Genomic DNA, 20,566 nt, shown 5'->3' on the forward strand with positions numbered 1-20,566 from the left:
CAAGTGTGAAAGGCAGAGCAACAGAGTCAGAGAAACAGACATCTTCCATGCATTAATTTACTCTTCATAGGCACACGAATTCCAGAGTTGGGAATTAAATTCGGGTGTCCCATTAGGGTGGCGGGGAACCAAGCACTGCAAGGATCACATGCTGCTTTTAAGGGTTTGTATTTACAGGAAGCTAGACTGAAAGCAGAAGCACACTGTCATGGGACGCTGGTTCCTGAAAAAGGAATGTAATTCTTATACTGCCCACTAAAAAATGTTAAGCTACCCGAGCTGGTGTGACGGCCATACTAGCTAATTCACCACTTGCATGCACTGATATCCCATACGGGCATTGGTTGTGTTCCTGTTGGCTCCACTTCCCTTCCAGCTCCCTGCTTGTGGCCTGGGAAAACAGTTGAGGACAGCCAAAAGGCTTGGGATCCTGCAGCTGCATGGGAGACCGGGAAGAAGCTCCTAGCTTCCCGCTCTGGATGGGCTCGGCTCCAGCCAGTGCACCCCATTTGGGCAGTGAACCAAAAGAGATTTCTGTCTGTTTCTCCTTCTCTCTGTGAATCTACCTTTCTAATAAAATTAAACAAATCTTTAAAAACTGCTAAGCAACAAAATTTACTCAAAAAAGTGTCACTTTCTAAATTAGAATTAGGATCAGTTCACACACAGTCGTAACAGAAACACATTCCTTCCAAAATCATTTTAAAGCTCATTATCACAAACTTGTTCAACATATATTAGTATGGAATACGCTGCACTTTAAATAGCATCTCAGTTACTTCTTCATATATAGTCTTGGTTCCTTATCCCATGAAAACTCAAAAAAGGAAAGGACTGAGGTATAGAAAGGGATTGGGCCCGTCTTCAGAAGGCTCCTGCCCTAAGACAAAGGCCATTAACAACTGATCGGAAGGTTGATATGCTCGTGGCTATTTCAATCTAAGATGACGAGATTCATAAAATGTAACAGCATATGTTTCAATGCCTAACTTAAAAAAGGAGAATCTCTAAAAATAATCTTAGAATTCTGGAGGATTTTTTTCCCCTAAAATTTCCATGTATCCTTCGTGCAGTTTTCACAATATTAATATCTCATCTCTTTAATGACATTTCCCTAAGCCGATATATGTACAGACATATATATGTGTGTGTATACATCTCTATATATATATTAGAAAAAGATTTACTTATTTTTATTGGAAAGTCAGATTTACAAAGAGAAGGAGTGATAGAAAAATCTTCCATCTGCTGGTTCACTCCCCAAATGGCCGCAATGGTCAGAGCTGAGATGATCAGAAACCGGGAGCCAGGAGCTTCTTTTCGTTCACCCATGTGGGTGCAGGTCCCAAGACCTTAGGCTTGGGACTGCTTTCCAAGGCCACAAGCAGGGAGCTGGAAGGGAAGTGGAGCAGCTGGGATATGAACCATCGCCCTTATGGGATCCTGGCAGATGCAAGGTGAGAAATTTAGTTACTAAGCTACTGCCCTGAGCACCTAAGCCAAGATATTAACATGAATATAATACAATATAAAGGTCCACAAAGATTTTCACTATTTTTCTTCTTCCAATTGTGAATCCTAGATACCATCTTGTATCTCATTATGTTTCATTAGTCTCACCTAATATGTAGCAGTTTCTTGGTCTTTGTTTATTATGACTTTGAGTCTGAAGAGTATTAATTAGATATCAGACAGTCCCTGAGTTTAGGTTAGTCCATTATTTTCCCATAACTACACTGGGGTTATAATTTTTGGAGACAAATAAAACAGAGGTGAACAATCCTGCTCAATGCAGCATATCAGGGGGTTTATGATGACAATAGAACTTATTACTGGTAATATAAACCTTGATCACACTTTCTTAGTGTCTATTGGTTTCCTCCACGACCAAGAAATAATTTTCCATTCTTCATATCCTAGTCTCACAAATTCAGACCATGCTTGAAAGGAAGGAAATTCAAGTTTTCCCTACATAGAAATATCAAAGTTTACAGATACAAATTCAATTTCTATAGTAATTTATACATATTTTTGGAAGTGTCAGGAAGCAAGGTGGACTTTAGCCTATGTATGTTGAGGAGGCAAGGAACAAAACTGAGAATTTTAATTAGTGTGGTTAAATAAGAGAAAGCTAAAAAAACAGCCTGCAGCCCAGCGGCGTGGCCTAGTGGCTGAAGTCCTCGCCTTGAGCATGCCAGGATCCCATATGGGCGCCGGTTCTGATCCTTGGAGCTCCACTTCCCATCCAGCTCCCTGCTTGAGGCCTGGGAAAGCAGTCAAGGATGGCCAAGGCATTGGGACCCTGCACCCACGTGGGAGACCTGGAAGAGGTTCCAGGTTCCCGGCTTCGGATCAACACAGCACCAGCCGTTGCGGTCACTTGGGGAGTGAATCATCGGACGGAAGATCTTCCCCTCTCTGTCTCTCCTCTTCTCTGTACATCTGACTTTGTAGTAAAAAATAAATAAATCTTTAAAAAAAAAAAGAAAAAAGAAAAACAGCCTGAAGCAGACCAGTATTTGCATATCAAAAGGCTAGCCTTGCATGACCTACTTAGCCAAGTTCCAGCCCTCTCCAACAGCAGAGTAGAAGCATCCCCTACGTGCTCCAAGGACACTCTGTTGATAAAGCCCTGGGGAGAATTTCGGGAATTCCATGCCCAGTAGTATCTCAGACAGGGAGGGACAGGGAGAAAAGGAAGGCCAAAAGACATCCAAGAAACCCTAGCTCAAAGCAGACTGAGGGTTCAGCTCTCCTCCCAAACAGCAGTGACCCACGCAAACTCCGTAAAGTAAGCCTCTTCTATGAAAATCAGGCACCTTGCTTTCCAGTCTGACTCACATCTGAATGTTTTCTGGTGCAAATACAACAACCTCTGAGCAGCCCTCTCCAGTAATCCTACAGAGTGAGCCAGCGGAGAACTAGAGCAGCAATAAATTCTGAGGCAATCTTCACATCCAAATGCCATATGTATTTTTCCCTGGCTTGTTACCTTGTTACTGGCAACCAATGACTCTTTGCCAAAATTTCAGGGAGATAAAGGCTTGCACACTAAACCAGGAAGCATATTCTACAAGAGTTTGAGGCCGAGTTATCTTCTTTCAAGGCCCTCTTGGCACTCTCTGCCTTGCCTGACCTGTCCAGTGTCTGTTCACTATCCCTCTCCCTTGGCTCAAATGTCAGGAACTAGGGGGAATTTTTCTTCTATTCAGGTGAGTGGCCTCAGTGTTTTCTGCTTTGGTGCTTGGCTTGGGGGCTGTGTGAACTTCAGGCCTGATAGTCTACTTGACACCTGACAGTTTCCTAGGCAGAGCACTCCTCAGGAAGGAGGCTCTCTTGTGCTTATTAGATAAGACTTGCTCACTACACCAAGAGACCACCAGTTTGTACTATTTGAAAGTTACTTCCTTCAAAACCCACCAATAGAAGCCTGCCAACTTGCTCTTTTTAAAAGTTAACAGTTGGGCCCGGCAGCATGGCCTAGCGGCTAAAGTCCTAGCCTTAAAAGCCCCGGGGTCCCATATGGGCGCCAGTTCTAATCCCGGCAGCTCCACTTCCCATCCAGCTCCCTGCTTGTGGCCTGGGAAAGCAGTTGAGGACGGCCCAAAGCTTTGGGACCCTGCACCCACGTGGGAGACCCGGAAGAGGTTCCTGGTTCCCGGCATCAGATCGGATTGGCGCGCACCGGCCCGTTGCGGCTCACTTGGGGAGTGAAACATTGGATGGAAGGTCATCCTCTCTGTCTCTCCTCCTCTCTGTATATCCGACTTTTCAATAATAATAAATCTTTAAAAAAAAAAAACAGTTAACAGTTAAACTGACCAATCATGACTCTGAAATTGTGTGGAATTGGCCTGAAATGTATAAAAACCCTGTGCTGTCTAACCTTGGTCCTTCTTCTGGCCGGCTGGTACTACTGCTACTACTGCTGCTGCAGCGCTGTCAGTGGCAACTGCTGCTGTCATCTCCCCAGTCCTGCTGGGCTGGATGATGGCTGGGAGCCTAGGCTAATCCGACTAAACCTCCCTTATACATCTGCATCAACTTCAGACTCCTGATCATTTCTGGGGATCTCAAAATCTGGGCATAACACAGGCAAGGCCCAAGACCAGGTTTCAGTCAGCCATTCCTGCTAAAGGGTGCCAAAGACCTCAATTCCCATCTCTATCAGCACTTTAAAAGTTTTGGCAATGGGCCCAGCGGCGTGGCCTAGCGGCTAAAGTCCTTGCCTTGAAAGCCCCGGGATCCCATATGGGCGCCAGTTCTAATCCCGGCAGCTACACTTCCCATCCAGCTCCCTGCTTGTGGCCTGGGAAAGCAGTGGAGGATGGCCCAAGGCTTTGGGACACTGCACCCACGTGGGAGACCCGGAAGAGGCTCCAGGTTCCCGGCTTCAGATCGGCACAGCACTGGCCCGTTGCGGCTCACTTGGGGAGTGAATCATCGGATGGAAGATCTTCCTCTCTGTCTCTCCTCCTCTGTGTATATCTGGCTGTAATAAAATGAATAAATCTTTAAAAAAAAAAAAGTTCTGGCAAAAACAAATTCTCTTAACCTATTGTTTTTACCATGTTTTTCAAATCTATCTTAGTTTTTGCTACAGATTATCAAATGTGGGACTCTAGGGGATACCAGCCCTGTTTTAACCTGTATGCCACAATGAAGACCTCTGGAAGGTTTTTGTTTTTTTTTTTAAGATTTTATTTATTTTTATTGGAAAGTCAGATATACAAAGAGGAAGAGAGACAGAGGGGATGATCTTCAGTCCAATAATTCATTCCAAGTGACAGTAATAGCAGGAGCTGAGCTGATTCTAAGCCTTTTCTGGGTCTCCCACGTGGGTGCAGGGTCCCAAGGCTTTGGGCCGTCCTGAACGGCTTTCCTAGTGCACAAGCAGGAGCTGGGCCGAAGGGATATGAACCGGTGCCTATGTGGAATCCTGGTGCATTCAAGGCAAGGACTTAAGCCGCTAGGCTACTGTACCAGGCCTGCCTTTGAAGCTTTTTTCCTTCTAACTTACAACATTTTTCCTGAGATTTTCAGCATGTGCAACACTTTTGGTAAAGTACTGTTGAGTAAAAAAAGTGAACCATGAAATGGAAGACTCTCTACCTCCTACTCATACTTTCTTAATTTGTTTCTCAAATAAATCTTTTAACAAATGAGTTTCTCTTTAGAGGTATTGAAGATTATGTTAGGATGTGAACTGAAGGAAAGAATAAGGAGGAAACAAAGGAGTGGCGGAAGATACTGTTATCTGACGATTTAAACCCAGAAGCATGGGGCCCACCTATCCTCTCAGAGGATACTCAGGATACTCAGAGGATGTATCCTGAGTGTTGTGTTGGTTCTCAGATGAAGAGAGTAGCAGTCATGGATGCTCTTTCCTTGCTCCAAAGACCAGGGCTTGGGCAGGCCCAAGACAGGGAGTCAGACTGCTTTCCTGTGCCCACATTCTTGCTCACAAACCTCTTCCAGAGACTTACATGTTCTGGCACTAAGGGTTAACCTCTACCTCTTCTCTTCCACTCTCCACCTGAGGAGGGGACTATAAGAAGTCTCTGTAGGGTCTACCCACAGGGAGTCCCTACCCCTGCTGGGGACAGGAAGCTTTACCAGCCACTTGAAAACTGCTGGGCTGATGATGTCTTTCCACTGTGGGAGAGCTAAAAAAAAAGGGGAAAAAAACCACTTGATTTGCTCAACACTATTATGCAAGTAGTTTCTGAAATTCTAACCCATACCATGAGGAAAGTGATAAAACAGAAACCTTTCTCCCTTCTTCACAGAATGTATTAGCACTTACTTCACATTCCCAGAATAATTCAGTACTAAGTAGTACTAGCACTGCAATTTAGTTACATGGTGAGGAGTTACAAGGGTTAATAGGCTCTAAGGAAAGATCCCTGAGGAAGTGAGACAGAGGCAAGGTCCATGCCAAGTATGGGGAAGAAAACACTGCTTTTCCTGGCATTCGGAATCTATTAGAGATAGGCTCAGAAATGTGCCCTGGCCCAGGGATAAGCAGAGGCCCATAGGTTGCTGACTGGACATAAATTGTTCCTTTTCCTTCCTTCCTTTCAGCCTCCTCCTCCTCCTTCTTAAAAAAAAAAAAAAAAAAAAAGAAAAAAAGGATTTTTATTGAAAAGTCAGATCTGCAGAGAAAAGGAAACAAAGAGATCTTTTATTAGCTGGTACATTTCCTAAATGGTCACAACAGCCAGAACTGAGCTGATCTGAAGCCTGAAGTTTCTTCCAGTTTTCCCATGTGGGTGCAGGGTCCCAAAGACTTGGACCATCCTCTGCTGCTTTCCCAGGTCATAGCCAGGGAGTTGGATAGGAAATGGAGCAGCCAGGACTTAAACTGGCACCATTATGGGATACCAGCATTGCAAGGTGAAGGATTTGTCTGTGGAGCCACTTTGCCAGCCCCTGGATATAATCTGTATTCCGGCCACCTTGATCGATTGTTACCCTGCCTTCTTGATTGCAGGGGCACATCACTGCTAACAGAGAAAACATCCATAACTAAATCAGATGGGATGAAAGCAGGAGTCTAGGGCCCGGCGGCATGGCCTAGCAGCTAAAGTCCTCGCCTTGAAAGCCCCGGGATCCCATATGGGCGCCGGTTCTAATCCCGGCAGCTCCACTTCCCATCCAGCTCCCTGCTTGTGGCCTGGGAAAGCAGTCGAGGACGGCCCAATGCATTGGAACCCTGTACCCGCGTGGGAGACCAGGAAGAGGTTCCAGGTTCCCGGCTTCGGATCGGCACAGCATCGGCCCGTTGCGGCTCACTTGGGGAGTGAATCATCAGACGGAAGATCTTCCTCTCTGTCTCTCCTCCTCTGTGTATATCTGGCTGTAATAAAATGAATAAATCTTTAAAAAAAAAAAAAAAGAAAGCAGGAGTCTGATGCTTAGCCTCCCTGAAACTGGACTATAAACTGAGAAATGTAAAGAAAGGTTATGTTGCAGCACATAAGCCCTGTGCGATATTCAAAAATTCAAGTCACGACTCAGCGTAGAACGCTGCTTCCAGTACCCACTGCACACCTATACATGAATGCTATTAATCTACAGTAAGCACGTACGAGTTCAGGATGGTTTGGGAGGCCACACTTTTTGCATGGTTCATCATCATCTGCAACAATGGCTTCTTCACTCTCCTTCTCCTCTTCCTCTTCTGAAGCTGCAGATGACTTTTCACTGTCAGACCCTTCACTCTCATCATTGCTGGAATATTTCCACCTGCCGCGTGTCCGCGAACCAGTCCATCGAACTTTGCCTTTCGGTTTTACCTTGTATGAAACAAAAAGTTGGGATAATTCCATGTAAGAATTTTTTCTTGCAATACAAAACATCTGATTATAGGTCGACTGATGGATATTTAGTCAAGATACAAGGAAAAAAATGTAAATTATTATATCTCATCACCAACATATATATGATTAAATTTTAGTATATTATTAAAAGTTTTTCTGTATTTGAGCTTTCAGAATATAATTATAATGACCTAGTCTGTAGAATGTGCCACCATATAACTGCGTTTTATCTAATCACCTATGACATTTAGGCAGCTGTTTCCCATTTTTTCACTTTTATTAAAAATGTATCCTTTTACGTTTTTGCACATTTATGGATAGGATAAATTCCTTGAAGAGGATTCTGGGTCAAAGGCCATGCACATTTTAAACCTCAAAAAACAGAAAGATGGATACTCACTGTGTTATACAAAATTGAAATCAAGCATTAAAGATAAATTTTAAAAGTGTTAAAGGCCAGAATTTCTACAAATAACTTTGACAAACTTAAAAAAATGACAAACTAAAAATATCTCAGAATAAGCTCACAATTTTGTTAACTGTTTTTACTTTCTAATTTCTCTATCTTTTCACATCTGTTTATAAGTTCTTTTCCACTTTATAGGCCTCCAGTAAATAAAAATATTCTAACAGAAATAAGAAAGTTCACTATTTCAAGGAATAAAGCATTACTTACAATCAACAGCTAAACTGTTTAAAAGCTAAAGTAATACTTTTTAATTTATACATACTCCCTCAGACTAATAACAACTTGTAAAAGATTCTGCTTACAAATGTGAGAAAGATTTCTAGATTCTCAAGCTTATGAACAGTATTGAAAGGGGGAAAACAGGCACTCTCTCATATACTGGCAATGAGATGGCACACTAACAGGATCTTTTGGGGAGGCAATGCAACAGTGACTATCAAAACTTCAAGTACACATGCCCCTTGACCCAGGAGTTCCAATTCCAGGAGTCTATTCTAAAGAAATACTCACTCAAGTCCAAAAGCATCTTCAGTGCAGCATTGCCTGAAACAGTGAAAAATTGGAAACAACCTAAATGTCAATCAATGAGGGAGGAATTAAATAAACTGAGGTATATCCATACTATGGAAGACTATGTGTGACTAACAAACAAAGTGTAGACTGTGTCTCTTGACAAGAATTCAGAGATATTGTGCTAAGTGAAAAGCTCCCAGAAAGGTGAATACAGTTGATCCAATTTATTTTTTAAATGACTAGGTGAATATTCATGATCATATGCTCGAATGCATGTAGAGAGGATTGGAAGGATACGGACTCCAAACCATTAATAATGGCTATGGGGGATTCCCATTATAAAATCCTTAGCTCTTAATGTCACAGAACAATATATTCCTATTCAGTTTATATTAGAAAATAAAGTTTAAAAGATTACGGAGTATACAATTTAATATGTGGCCATATCAATAGGGAAAAATATCTTAGAGAAAGATACACTTTTTTCAGTTGTCTTCGAATGACTGTATTTTAGCTAAAAAAAAATATATATATTAAACATACATTCAAAAAATTCTAATTGAAACCTAAGTGTCAGAGTAGGAGTAATTTTACCTTGCTTATTTTAGAATTTGTATCTTTCTCCATTTTTTTCTGGTTTTCTTTTCTGTCTGGTTTTTGTGAAGCTGCTGACTCTTCTTCTACTTCATCTTCTCCCTCCCCTCTTTTTTTATCAGCTTTCTGGTCCCTGATTTCGGCCACTTTTGCTGTAGGCCTAGATATTCTTGGAGACCTCCTTAACGTACGACCCATATTTGCCTTCTCTTCTTCCTTTTCTGTCTTCTCTTGCTTTTGTCCTAGTTCTAGAATTTTGGGAGGAGACTCCGTCTTCTTCTTTCGACTTGATATCCTAATTGTTAACTTGATGCCCTCTTTCTGCCTTTCAGAGGTTATCTCTGTATTTTCTGTGGCACTGTTTTCTTCTTCAGGAACCAACTTATACTTGAATTTGCTTTTATGCATAGAACCTTTCGGTTCAGAAGGCTCCTCTATGCCAGAGGTCTGGGCATTGTCCGGATTATCCATTTCCACCTTCATGGATTCTGAAACCTCTTTAAGAGCATCTGTCTTTTCCAGAGAACAACCCCCAACAGGATTTGTATTCTGGCTTTCTGCCCCTTGATTTTCAAGGGCTATTTGGTCACAGTGTGATGTGGCCTCAGATGGTGAAGTTTCAGCTTTGCCTGGAGAGCCCAGTTTTTCTGATTCTAGAGTACTCCTCGGAACTTCCTCTGGTATAGGACTCAGTCTCTGCAAATCCTTATCAAGAAGAGTCCTTTTGAACTTCTCTGACTTTTCAAGACACTCCATGACAGGTGGACGGGTATCTGTCTTAGCCTTAAGAGACCTGTCTTCCGCTTTTGTGGTACATGACTCAGTGGTAGATAAAGCAGCTGTTACAGAGAGAGCTTTTGCCAACTCGGAAGACTCAAGAGAGGTTTCCATTGCCGGCTGACCAGGCTCTTTTATTTGCCCTTTTTGATTCTGGGTCTCTGGGGCTGCAATGGCACCTCCTGTGTCTTTTCCTGCAGGGGCCCCTTCTTTCTCTTGCTCTCCTGTTTTCATATTGGTGATGACAGAACTTAGAGTCTCTGTTCCATTTCCCTCCATGATGACACTTCTGTCCTTAGAGGGGCTACTGTGCACATCTTCCTTTGTTTCACAGAACTTGGCTTCAATGTGCTCTGCCTTAACATTTGCAGTCACCTTTTCATCACTCACTTCTCCATTTACCATTTGCTTCCCTTCATGACACAGAGTGGTGATTGTAGAAACCCTTTTACAAGTCTCCTCTTCCTGTTTTATTTCATCTTTCAAAAACTCTTTTGTTGGAGTAACGGATTTACACAAAGTTCCTTTCACTGGACTGTCAAAGTCATCACTCAGTTTGATTTCTCTTTTTTTTAGTGGTATCTTGGCCTGCTGGTCATTTTTAAGCTTCTCTGTCTCCTCAGGAGATTTCTCTGTAATGTCTTGAGAACACTTAACGTTACAACTGAATTCGAACCTCTCAGGCTCCTGTGGCACCAGCTTCTCTGGGTTGCCTTTGGTATCTTTAGGGTCTGCTCTGGAGTCATTTATTTCAACTTTCATGGGTTTGACATTTTCCTTGAAAGAATCACTTTCTTCTTTGATCATTTTTTTTTCTTCAACTTCTGGCGGAGATTTTTCTAGCTTGACTATAACTGGCAGTTTCACAAGATCCTTTTCATCTTCCCTATCTATTTTCACAGTAGTCTCCTCTACAATATTGGTAGCAGGATGGTTTTCTGGTTTTGCCGGCTGCTCTTCACCTCTCATCTTTCCGCCTTCCTTCTGTTCCTCTACAAATTAAAACAGCTTAATTACATACATTGAAGCTTTCAAGGACACAAAATACAGAAGATATACTGTATATTTTTATCTGTATTATCTTTCTTAAAAGAGGCAATTTTTGTCAATGTAATTTTGATGCTAAATAATCTGCCAAAGAAATAAAACACAACTTGCAGATATCAAAAACCGAGATTTGTATTTCTGATTTTTCCTTGCAGCTTCAGAGTTCCCAATGAAGTACAGGGAGATATTTACACAGCTCATGTAATTTAGTCACGCTCATGAAATGGCTCAAAAATACAAAACTGAAAATACTGCACACAACATTTTCAGAAGACCATATTTGTTTTATCAACTGCCAACTGTTCCTCATGGCAAGCTACTGAATACTTCACTTCACTAAGATAACATGATCACAGCAGTAGAAAAATGAAAACTAGAGAAAACTGAAAAAAAATGAACATAACCCTACTACTGAGAGGCAATAACTAGTAGAATTTTAGGTTATCTCTTACTGGTATTTACTTTTCACAAAATCGGAATCAATGCTTTTCTGCAAATATTAGAACCCTGACAAAACTGAACTTTACACATATTTGGTATATGGCTTTTATAATGCATTTATACAACAAAGTACTTTATCAAATGACATTGTTCAATATTCTGGAAGTTAACAAGGACTTACTGGGTTTAACTGTCAATTCTGCTTTTTGCTATATTGGGTTTAAATTTTTTGGCTTTTATGGAAGACCAAACAGAGAAGACTGAAAGTTGGACTTCAGTGAGGACTGTGGAACACACACATCCTCAAATGCAGTGCTGGGAATCCGAGCAGGGTTTTCACAACAGATTGGCTACTGACTTCAGTATTTTGCCTCATCCTTGCAAACTAGAAAACCCTAAAATCTAAACGGTATCAGCAACTTGTGAGTTTGTTTAAAATTTTTGAACAGATCATTGCTGATTAACCACAGCAACTATACAGGAGATGAAGCAGGGTTTATCAATTATTTTTGAAAAAAAAATTTATTTTATTTTTGTTTGAAAGGTGAAATAACAGAGAAGGAGAGACAGAGATTCTCCATCCACTACAACAGCTGGAGCTGAGCCAATCGAGAGCCAAGAGTTTCTTCCAGGTCTTCCACGTGGGGGTAAGGTCCCAAGGACTTGACCCATCCTCCCCTGCTTTCCCAGGCCATAAACAGGGACTTGGATCAGAAGTGGAGCAGCCTGTATGTGTCCATATACGATGCTGGTGCTGCAGGCAGAGGATTCTCTGATATACCACCACCTCAGTCCATTGCATCAAACACTTTAAAATATTTATTTACAGGACTGGCACTATGGTCCCCCTCTCACTCCTCCTTGCGAACATAGGAGAAAAAAAATAACATTTGTCCCACCTACATTCCTCCACACTTGACCCTCTCTCCACACTAATCAGAGGTCTACATGGACATGCATCCCTTTCAACTATGTAAACAATATCAAAAAGAAAAAGAAATTTTAGAAAGAAATAACAAACAGGTACAGAATATGCACCATTCTAAGTAGTAAAAACTTGGCTCCATTTCAGCCAGGACATGAATCCCTCTTTGATCTGAATATTCACAAGACCAGTGCTTTGTACATTACAAGTAATCTTCATAGTCAAGGTGTCTCACTGCCTGAGCTCATGTAACCTTTATGTTACTTAATAATGGCCTCCTAGTGCAAAAGACAAGGTGCTAGCAATTGTTATGTAAAAACCAAAAACAAACCTATAAAGAACTTCCTTTTACCAAAAAGACACCAAGCGTTGACAATATCGGACAAAAATCAGGCTCACTGAAATTGCTAAGATCTAAGATTTATGGTAAGAAAGAATCTTTTAACTATAAACATGCAAAGGAATAAAAATTCTGTGGTCTAATTGTTGTGGTTCAAACTGCAGGTTATTGCCACAGTGCTTGGTAAGGACTTAATAAAAATAGGAAAGGCACTAAACGTGTATTCATAGGGGCCAGAGTTGAGAAGTAGCACGCTAAACCCAGGTCCTGGATGCTGCATTTCTCATCCAGCTCCTTACTTACAGCCTGGGAAAAGCAGCCTAAATGGTCCAATGCTTGAGCCCCTGCCACCCACAAGAGAGGCACAAATGAAGCGTTATGATTCTCGGCTTCAACTTGGCCCAGTCCTGGCTGTTGCAGCCATCTTGGGATGAGTGCTAGCAGAATGGAAACTAGCTCTCTAACTCTGCACTGTAACACCTTTATAGACGCATTTCTTCTGGAAAAGCTATAGAGAGCTCTCTCTTCCATTTGCTGGTACATTCCCCAGATGGCCCCAATGACCAGCACTGGGCCAGACTGAAGTCTGCTAGCAGCCAGTAGTTTCTTTCAGATCTCCCATGTGAACGCAGTGGCCCAAAGACCTGGATGTGGAGTAGCCTAGATTTGAGCTAGTGCCCATATAGGATACTGCAATCACAGGCGGCAGCATAACGGTGGCACCTAACAAAAATTTTTTTTTAATGTCGGTATGTAAGAAAAAATACGCAGTACACACAGTACTGAGCTTTGCAGTCTAGGGTCTTCACTGGGTTCTTTAGATCTCCAGTGGCAAGGGTGGCAAATCTTCTGTAGAGCACTTGCTCACCATCTCCCGTCAAACAGGGCACCCAAGGCTGCTTCACATCTAGGATATTGCTTTTTTCTGTTTCCTTAAAATTTGATGTACCAATAAACGAAGTAACCTTGCTCTACTTGCACACTAGTAATGAAAACTGAAGTGTTGACTAGGTCACTAGGCAACAATGTGATAAAAAGTACTTCTAACTAACAAACTGCATCTGAGGATTACATTAAACTGCAAAACTTCTGCACAGAAAAAAAAAAAACAATCAGCAGCCTGATAAGACAAAACATAATTCAGAAGAGAAGGCGACTCCAACGATCAGGGGCTAATATGCAAAACACATAAGGAACTCAAGTAACAGGATGAAAACGAGTTTTTCAATTAAAAAAATGGGCAAAAGGCATAAACAACTGTTTCTCCAAAGACAAATGAATAGACAATATGTGTCATAAAAAATGATCAACATTACTCATTTTTCAGTGAAACGGGGACTAAAACTACAAGAGGATACACTGCGGCTGCTATACAAAAGAAAACAGATAACGACAGTCACCAGAAAAAGGAACCCTTGCGTACTGTGAATCCATCAGGAGAAATCTCCGAAACATTAAAACATACAACTATCACAGCACGTGTTCAGTCTCCCGATTAAGATGCCATGTGCCATTTGGGAACCACTAGGCTCAATTCCTAGATACTGATTCCAGATTTCTGCTAGTGGAGCCCTGGACGGCATGAAATGGGGTTCCTGCCACCCAGGTAGGAGGTGACAGACAATTCCTGGCTCTCAGCTTTGCTCCCAGCTATTGCCTGAATTAAGACAGAGCTTCCAGCCCCTGGTTCACCCACAAAAGCCTGCACTGGGCTGAGGCAAGAAGCCACAAACTCAGCCCAGTCTCGTATGTGAGCGACCAGAACTCCATTAATAGAATTATTACTGTTGTCTTTTTCTTTTTCAAAAAAATTTTTTTTACTGGAAAGTCAGATATATATAGCGGAGGAGAGACAGAGAGGAAGATCATCATCCCGATGACTACAACCAAGTGACGGCAAACGGCTGGAGCGGTGTCAATCCAAAGCCAGGAGCTAGGAGCCTCTTCCAGGTCTCCCATGTGGCTACAGGGCTGTCCTTCTAGACTGCTTTCTAATGGGGTCCCTGCAGTAGGTGTGGATGACACAAAGGTGTGAAGAGAACAGCTCCCCTGTTTAGCATATGTCTCTACAACCACCTGAAAGCAATTCTACCTTCCTTTGCAAGGACACCCAGCCACCCCGCTAAGAATTCTGTAATCTATTGAGGCATTGTTGTTTGCTCCTGCGAAATGGTTGTTACAACCAATGTGAGCTTGAGAGTTAATGTTGCTGATAATGTCTTGGTGAATGGGCCTTTAATAATGTATGCTGTCTTGGCTGCTCCTATGATCCTTTGGCTAGAAGAGCTAAAGAATGTCTGTACTTGGGGGGAGGGTTTGGGGAGAATCCCAGTACCTATGAAACTGTGTCACGTAATACAATGTAATTAATGAATAAATTAATTAAAAAAAGAATGTCTGTACTAACATCATAATATATGCTTTTCTTTCCTTGATATTTAAGTTTCTCCTGTGATATATTTTCTCCTCTGATAACATAAGTTTGTAGAATGAGAATTATAGTAGGACTGAATTAATGATTAATGTGTGTTGCTTAGTTGACAAACTGTGTGAGCTTGAAAGGCCTAATGGCCAACTAGTGCCAATGGTCCCAATCTCCAGGCCAGAGACAGGAGCTTCACTTAGGTCACCCACACGGGTAGAACCTGCCCTAACACTTGGACCATCTTCCAATGCTTTTCCAAAGCCATTACTAGAAAGCTGGATCAAAAACAGAGCAGCCAGGACTTGCACTGATAACCATTTGGGATTATAGCTCTGTAGAAAGCATCCTCATTAGCCATGGGGCTCCTCAAAGAAATAAATCTTTAAAAACAAAAAAGGTCATGTCTCTACAAAATACTGTCATTTTGAATTTAAGCTTCATTATCAAGCATTATATTCACCATGACTGAAGAGGATCCAAAACGTATAATTCTAAATCTGAACTGTCAACATATCATGCATGTGTAAAATGGTTTTCTTGTCAAAATATCCTTGAAAAACCATTTCCTAAAGTTGGGATCATTAATGAAACATATCCACATTATGTACATTCACATTAAAATTCTTACCAGTGACACAAATCAAGCTAGCTTAGGACTCCTACATCACATAATCAGAGTGCTTGAGATCGAGTTCCACCTGTCCTTCCAAATCATCTCCCTCCTAACATACTTGGCAGGCAACAGATGATGGTCCAAGTGCTCCAACCAACTGAGAGACCCAGATAAACTCTGACTCTGGGCAGTCCTGGCTATTGCAAGCATCTGAGATGTGAACCAGCAAATGCAACTTCTCACCTTCTCTCTGTTATTCTGTCTTTAAAAACTTAAAACAAGTTATGACATCAATTATACAACAGAAAAAAAGCAAAAAAAGACTTCAGACCTCCCATTTGTTTAAACTAATTCACTCCATAGGCATAAAAGCACTTCCAATTGTGCTCACAGGCCGAAATATTCATTCTGGTTTCAGATGAATAGATTTTTTGTTATCCTCAAACTGTAAATGAAAGAAAGATTTGCATGTAATGGGCATATACTATTTTTTTCTTGAGAATGTATATGCCGCACATATTAGCATTCAAAAACAAATATTTAAGTTTCACTACTCCCAGGCCCTCGCTATTTCTTTACTGGCTATCTTCTTCATTAACCTTCACAGTTCTTAGTATGAACTATTTCATAACATATGTTATGAATTCATTGTGTCTCCTCTCCCCAAATTTGTTAAGTTGAAGCCCCAGCTCCAATGTACCTGTAATTAAGAGACAGGGAGAGGTAATGATGGTTCCATGAAGTCAGACAGGTGGGGCCGTAAAATGACAGAACTGGTGCTCCCATAAGATCAGAGCAAGGGAAACCAGATCACATATCTCTGTACACACACAGAAACTGAGGACACAGAGATAAGCTGACCACCTGCCAGCCAGAAAGCAAGCCCTCATCAGCAACCTAATCTGTTGTTGTAGCTCCAGAACTGTGAGGGAATTTCCACTACTTAAGTCACCCAGGCTGGGCACCAAGCTGTGACAATCTAAGCCAACTCACAGTGCTACATTATTTGAACTGTTGAACACAAACATGTTGAACTTAAGCCCTATAGCAGATAACCTGTTGATAATTACCAAAGGAGGTCACTATCTTAGTTATAATCATTAAGTTTTTGTAAATAATCAATCTCTCCAATTTTTATTGACAAAGTGGAGTTTCCAGTCTACTTTTGTTTATTCAATATTGATAAAGAGGTACAAACAAATATTTTACTTCCAAATTAACTACGCTACAAGAAAAGCAAAACCTAAGCACAGGAGTAAACACAATGCCAATTTTTAGAGGATTAAAAAAAGGGAAAAGTGAAGGCGGGGATGAATCCCATCTTAGAGGAAGTAACCATTATGTAGCAATAGCACAATTCTGACACGGGACAGTATTGGATGTTGAGAGCAAGGTCAAATTTTTTAAAGTTACATTGACAAAAACCTGTATTCCTCCAAAGCTGCATTATGCATGAGCCAAAAGTGAAGACAACTCAAATGATGGATACTAAATGTGATATACCCAGAGAAAGGACTACTACCATCACCACCACCACTTCCATCACCACCACCACTTCTCCTCCTCCTCCTCCACAAGCAGCAGCACGTGCTGACACAGAGAAACCTTGAAAACACTGATGTAAGTGAATGAAATTAGACATCAAAGGCCACAGATTATATTATTCCACTTACATTAACTATCCAAATGACAAAAATACATAAAGATGGAAAGTAGGTTAATGGTTTCCAGGGGCTGAAAGTAGGGAGAAATGGCAACTGAGAGTCAAACAGGTACAGAGTATTTTGTAGACTGATTTAAGCATTCTGGAATTCGATGGTAGTTATGCTGGTACAACACAGTAAATACAATGAAAACCACTGAGTTATATACTTTAAAATAGTAAATCTTTTCTTAGCCTTTAAAAAAAAAACAAAGCACTGTACAAAGCAAAATGAACATTGTTAGGCAACGTAGGCCTTAAACTTCCAGTTGTGAATTCTATTTTCTACTAGAGATTCTCAAATAATTCTCCTTGATCTGTTTACACGCAGTCAGAAATAAACCACTGCAAGAGTTAACAAAACCAGTCTTTTTCCAATGAGCTAAAAAAAAAAAAGGCTAAATTAAAGAGTAGTCTTTTCCTTAACACGGTTTTCTTTCATCAATACAGTTTATTTTCTTTTAAATATTTATTTATTTTTATTGGAAAGTCAGATTTACAGAGTGAAGGAGACAAAGACCTTCCATCCGGAAGAGCTGGAAAGAAAGTGAGCAGCTGGGACACGAACCGGCCCCTATATGGGATCCCAGGCATGCAAGGCAAGAACTTTAGCCACTATTTTTTTTAACAGTTTTGTTCCAAGTAATTTAGACTGATATTGAATTTCACAGTGTTTAATAAGTCCAATGGATTTCCATACTATGTACACTAGACAGTTAAATGGCACCTATCATTAACTTGAACATCTACCACAAGCTGGGTGTAACAACTCATCAATCATAAGAAAACTTTAAGCTTTAACATAAATGGGATAAAAATAGTATAAAGAAGTAGTACAGCTCAGAAAAGGATCATAAAAGTGTGATTTCAAATGGCCCTTAAAGCATAATCAATTTTCACCAGAGGGCTGCTGCTGTGGCATACAGGTTAATCTGCAGCTTGCAATGCCAAGCCTCCCATATCAAGCGCAGGTTCAAATCCAGGCTGATTTGCATCCAACCAGCTCCCAGAAGGCAGAAGAAGAGGCCTGTGATCCTACTATGCATGTGAGAGAACTATGTGGAGTTTTGGACTCTCAGTTCTGATCTGGCTGTTGTGTCCATTTAGGGAGTAAGACAGCAGCTAGAACTCTACTCTTCTCTCACTGTGTGTGCGTGTGTTTCCATTCTTCTATGTCATTTTTCCTTTAAAATAAATGAAAGTTCAAAAAAATTTACATCAGGGATGGGGTAGGTGTGGGCAAGAAGGTCAGCATCTGAGAGACCTAACAGCACAGTAAGACAAAGAATGCTTGAGACCTGAAGAGAAAATAGAAGCATCTAGATAGCGGCGGCACAGTGGTGCAGGCTAGACCTCCACCTGTGATGCTGGTGTCGCAGGAAATAGTGCAGCAAATTAAAAGTACAGTGCACAGTCTCCAAAATAGAATGAAGGAGGCAGAAGAAAGAATCTCAAAATTAGAAGGTATTTCAGCTTGTTTCCGTACGACTATAAAAGTTAAAATTTGGTCTTGACACTCCAAAAGTTTAGAATTTGATCTGCCTAATTAAGCAAACTAGGAAACTCAACTAGAAATCAGGTTTACTTAAAAAGTTTGCATTTGAGGAAAGCACAAGGACACAAAACACCAAAGGAAAATGAACAAAGAAGGAACAGACATTTGATCTGGTGGTTAAGGTGTCTGGCACAGAAGCCTAGTGGCTAAAGTTCTCGCCTTGCATGCGCGGGAATACTATATGGGTGCCAGTTTGTATCCTGGCAGCTACACTTCCCATCAAGTTCCCTGCTTTTGGCTTGCGAAAGCAGTCCAAGAAGGGCCAAAGTCTTGGGACTCTGTACCCACGTGGGAAACCCGAAAGAAGCTCCTGGCTCCCAATCACCTAAGCTCTGGTCACTGGGGCCACTTGGGGAGTGAACCATCAGATGGAAGATCTTTCTTTCTGTCTCCCCTCCTCTGTGTATATCTGACTTTCCAATATAAATAAATAAATAAATAAATAAACAAATAAATAAATAAAATTTTTTTAAAAATGCCAAAACTCCACATGGTATGCCTGGATTTGATTCCAGTTTTTGCTTCTGACCCGCTTCCTAGTGACAAAGCTCCTGGGAGGAGGGTACTGTCAGTTCCTGCCCCTCACATGGAAGACTTGAGGTAGTACCTAGCTGTCAGCATCACTCCTTGATCCTGGGTTTCTAGTGAAGTACACTAGCGTACTAAAGCTCTCTCTCAAAATAAAAACAAAGGGATATACATTTTAATAAAAGAAGATAAACACTTGAAACATGCTCAACATGCTTAGTCATTAGAAACTAATGGCTGTTGGCTGCTGGTGGGTGCCAGGCAGGGATCGTCTCCATGCTCGGAGCCCTGATTCCAGCCACTGCGTACATATGGTGACCTGTTCTTGGGCCAGCTCCAGGTTTTGTGGCTTTGAATTGCTACTTACGTAGCTCCATGTCAAGCCCACTGTACTTCTGGGATGTCAATCATTCCTAGACTCCCAACGAGAGTAACTATTCCCTTTGAAGGTAAGGGAGGGTAATGAGACCTGGTGGGTCTGAGAGGGACCACATGATCTTTATGGAAAAGTCTGGTATACCAACCTCCTATCAATCCTGTGTAGAACTTGTAATCATTGAACAAAGCTGAGCACTGAACACCAGTTCATGGCTAACACTCGGGGCTTGTCTAGCAGGATCATATCCTATTACCTGACATGATGATGGATCTCATTATTATTATCTCATTATTAGGAGACGGGTCTCATTAGGCAGGGCTATAACATTAACTAGCACACGAGAGAACCATATCCAGGGGTAGAATACGTGGGGGATGTGTGGGCCAAACCCTGTGGAAATACTAGCCCCACTGGTTAGCTCAAAACTTGGGGTGGTGATGGGTTAAGCTAGGCGTGACCAAGGGGAAAAGGAACCGATACCAGTCTGGACTGGTCAAGGCAGCAGTGCTCAAATGTGCATCATAAATAGGGTGTGGGGTGGGCCGGGCTGCAACATTCACCAGCTCAAACAAAGCCAAATGGAAGGCCAGAATATGCCTGACACTGACCTAAAACCCACTGGCATGTATGAGAACTGAGTCCAGGAGAGGGTCAAGTACAGGAACTTGGAAAACTCCCCTGGTGAGTCATAGCTCCCACTGGTGAACACATGGTCCAGACTTGGGGGTCAGACAAGCTGGGCAAAGTAGCTCCAATGGCTGTCTAATGCGTGGGCTGCTAATGGAACGGGGTGGACCTGGCAGGACTGAGCTAACCTTAGCCCACAAGCAAAATTAGAAATCAGAATGGAGTGCAGGTCATGCCGAGCTAGGCTCTTGCACCTACTTGTCTGCGTGAGCCAGGGACTCTAGGGCAGGGACCAGGACAGGTGAGGGG

General features: G+C 41.7%; 1 protein-coding gene across 4 annotated transcripts in view; it reads right to left on the reverse strand.

Annotated features, from left to right (window-relative positions):
- Positions 1 to 20,566, reverse strand: part of RSF1 (remodeling and spacing factor 1) — a 115,780-nt gene that overhangs the window by 28,435 nt on the left and 66,779 nt on the right. For all 4 annotated transcript variants that reach the window (XM_058663643.1, XM_004589858.3, XM_058663645.1 and 1 more), the window contains 2 exons: positions 8,899 to 10,667; positions 7,092 to 7,298 (listed from right to left, as the gene is read on the reverse strand). In XM_058663643.1, the coding sequence (XP_058519626.1) occupies positions 7,092 to 7,298; positions 8,899 to 10,667 (1,976 nt within the window). The remainder of the gene's footprint in view (positions 1 to 7,091; positions 7,299 to 8,898; positions 10,668 to 20,566) is intronic.

Source organism: Ochotona princeps, chromosome 4, assembly GCF_030435755.1.
Source record: "Ochotona princeps isolate mOchPri1 chromosome 4, mOchPri1.hap1, whole genome shotgun sequence".
Taxonomy (NCBI): Eukaryota; Metazoa; Chordata; class Mammalia; order Lagomorpha; family Ochotonidae; genus Ochotona; species Ochotona princeps.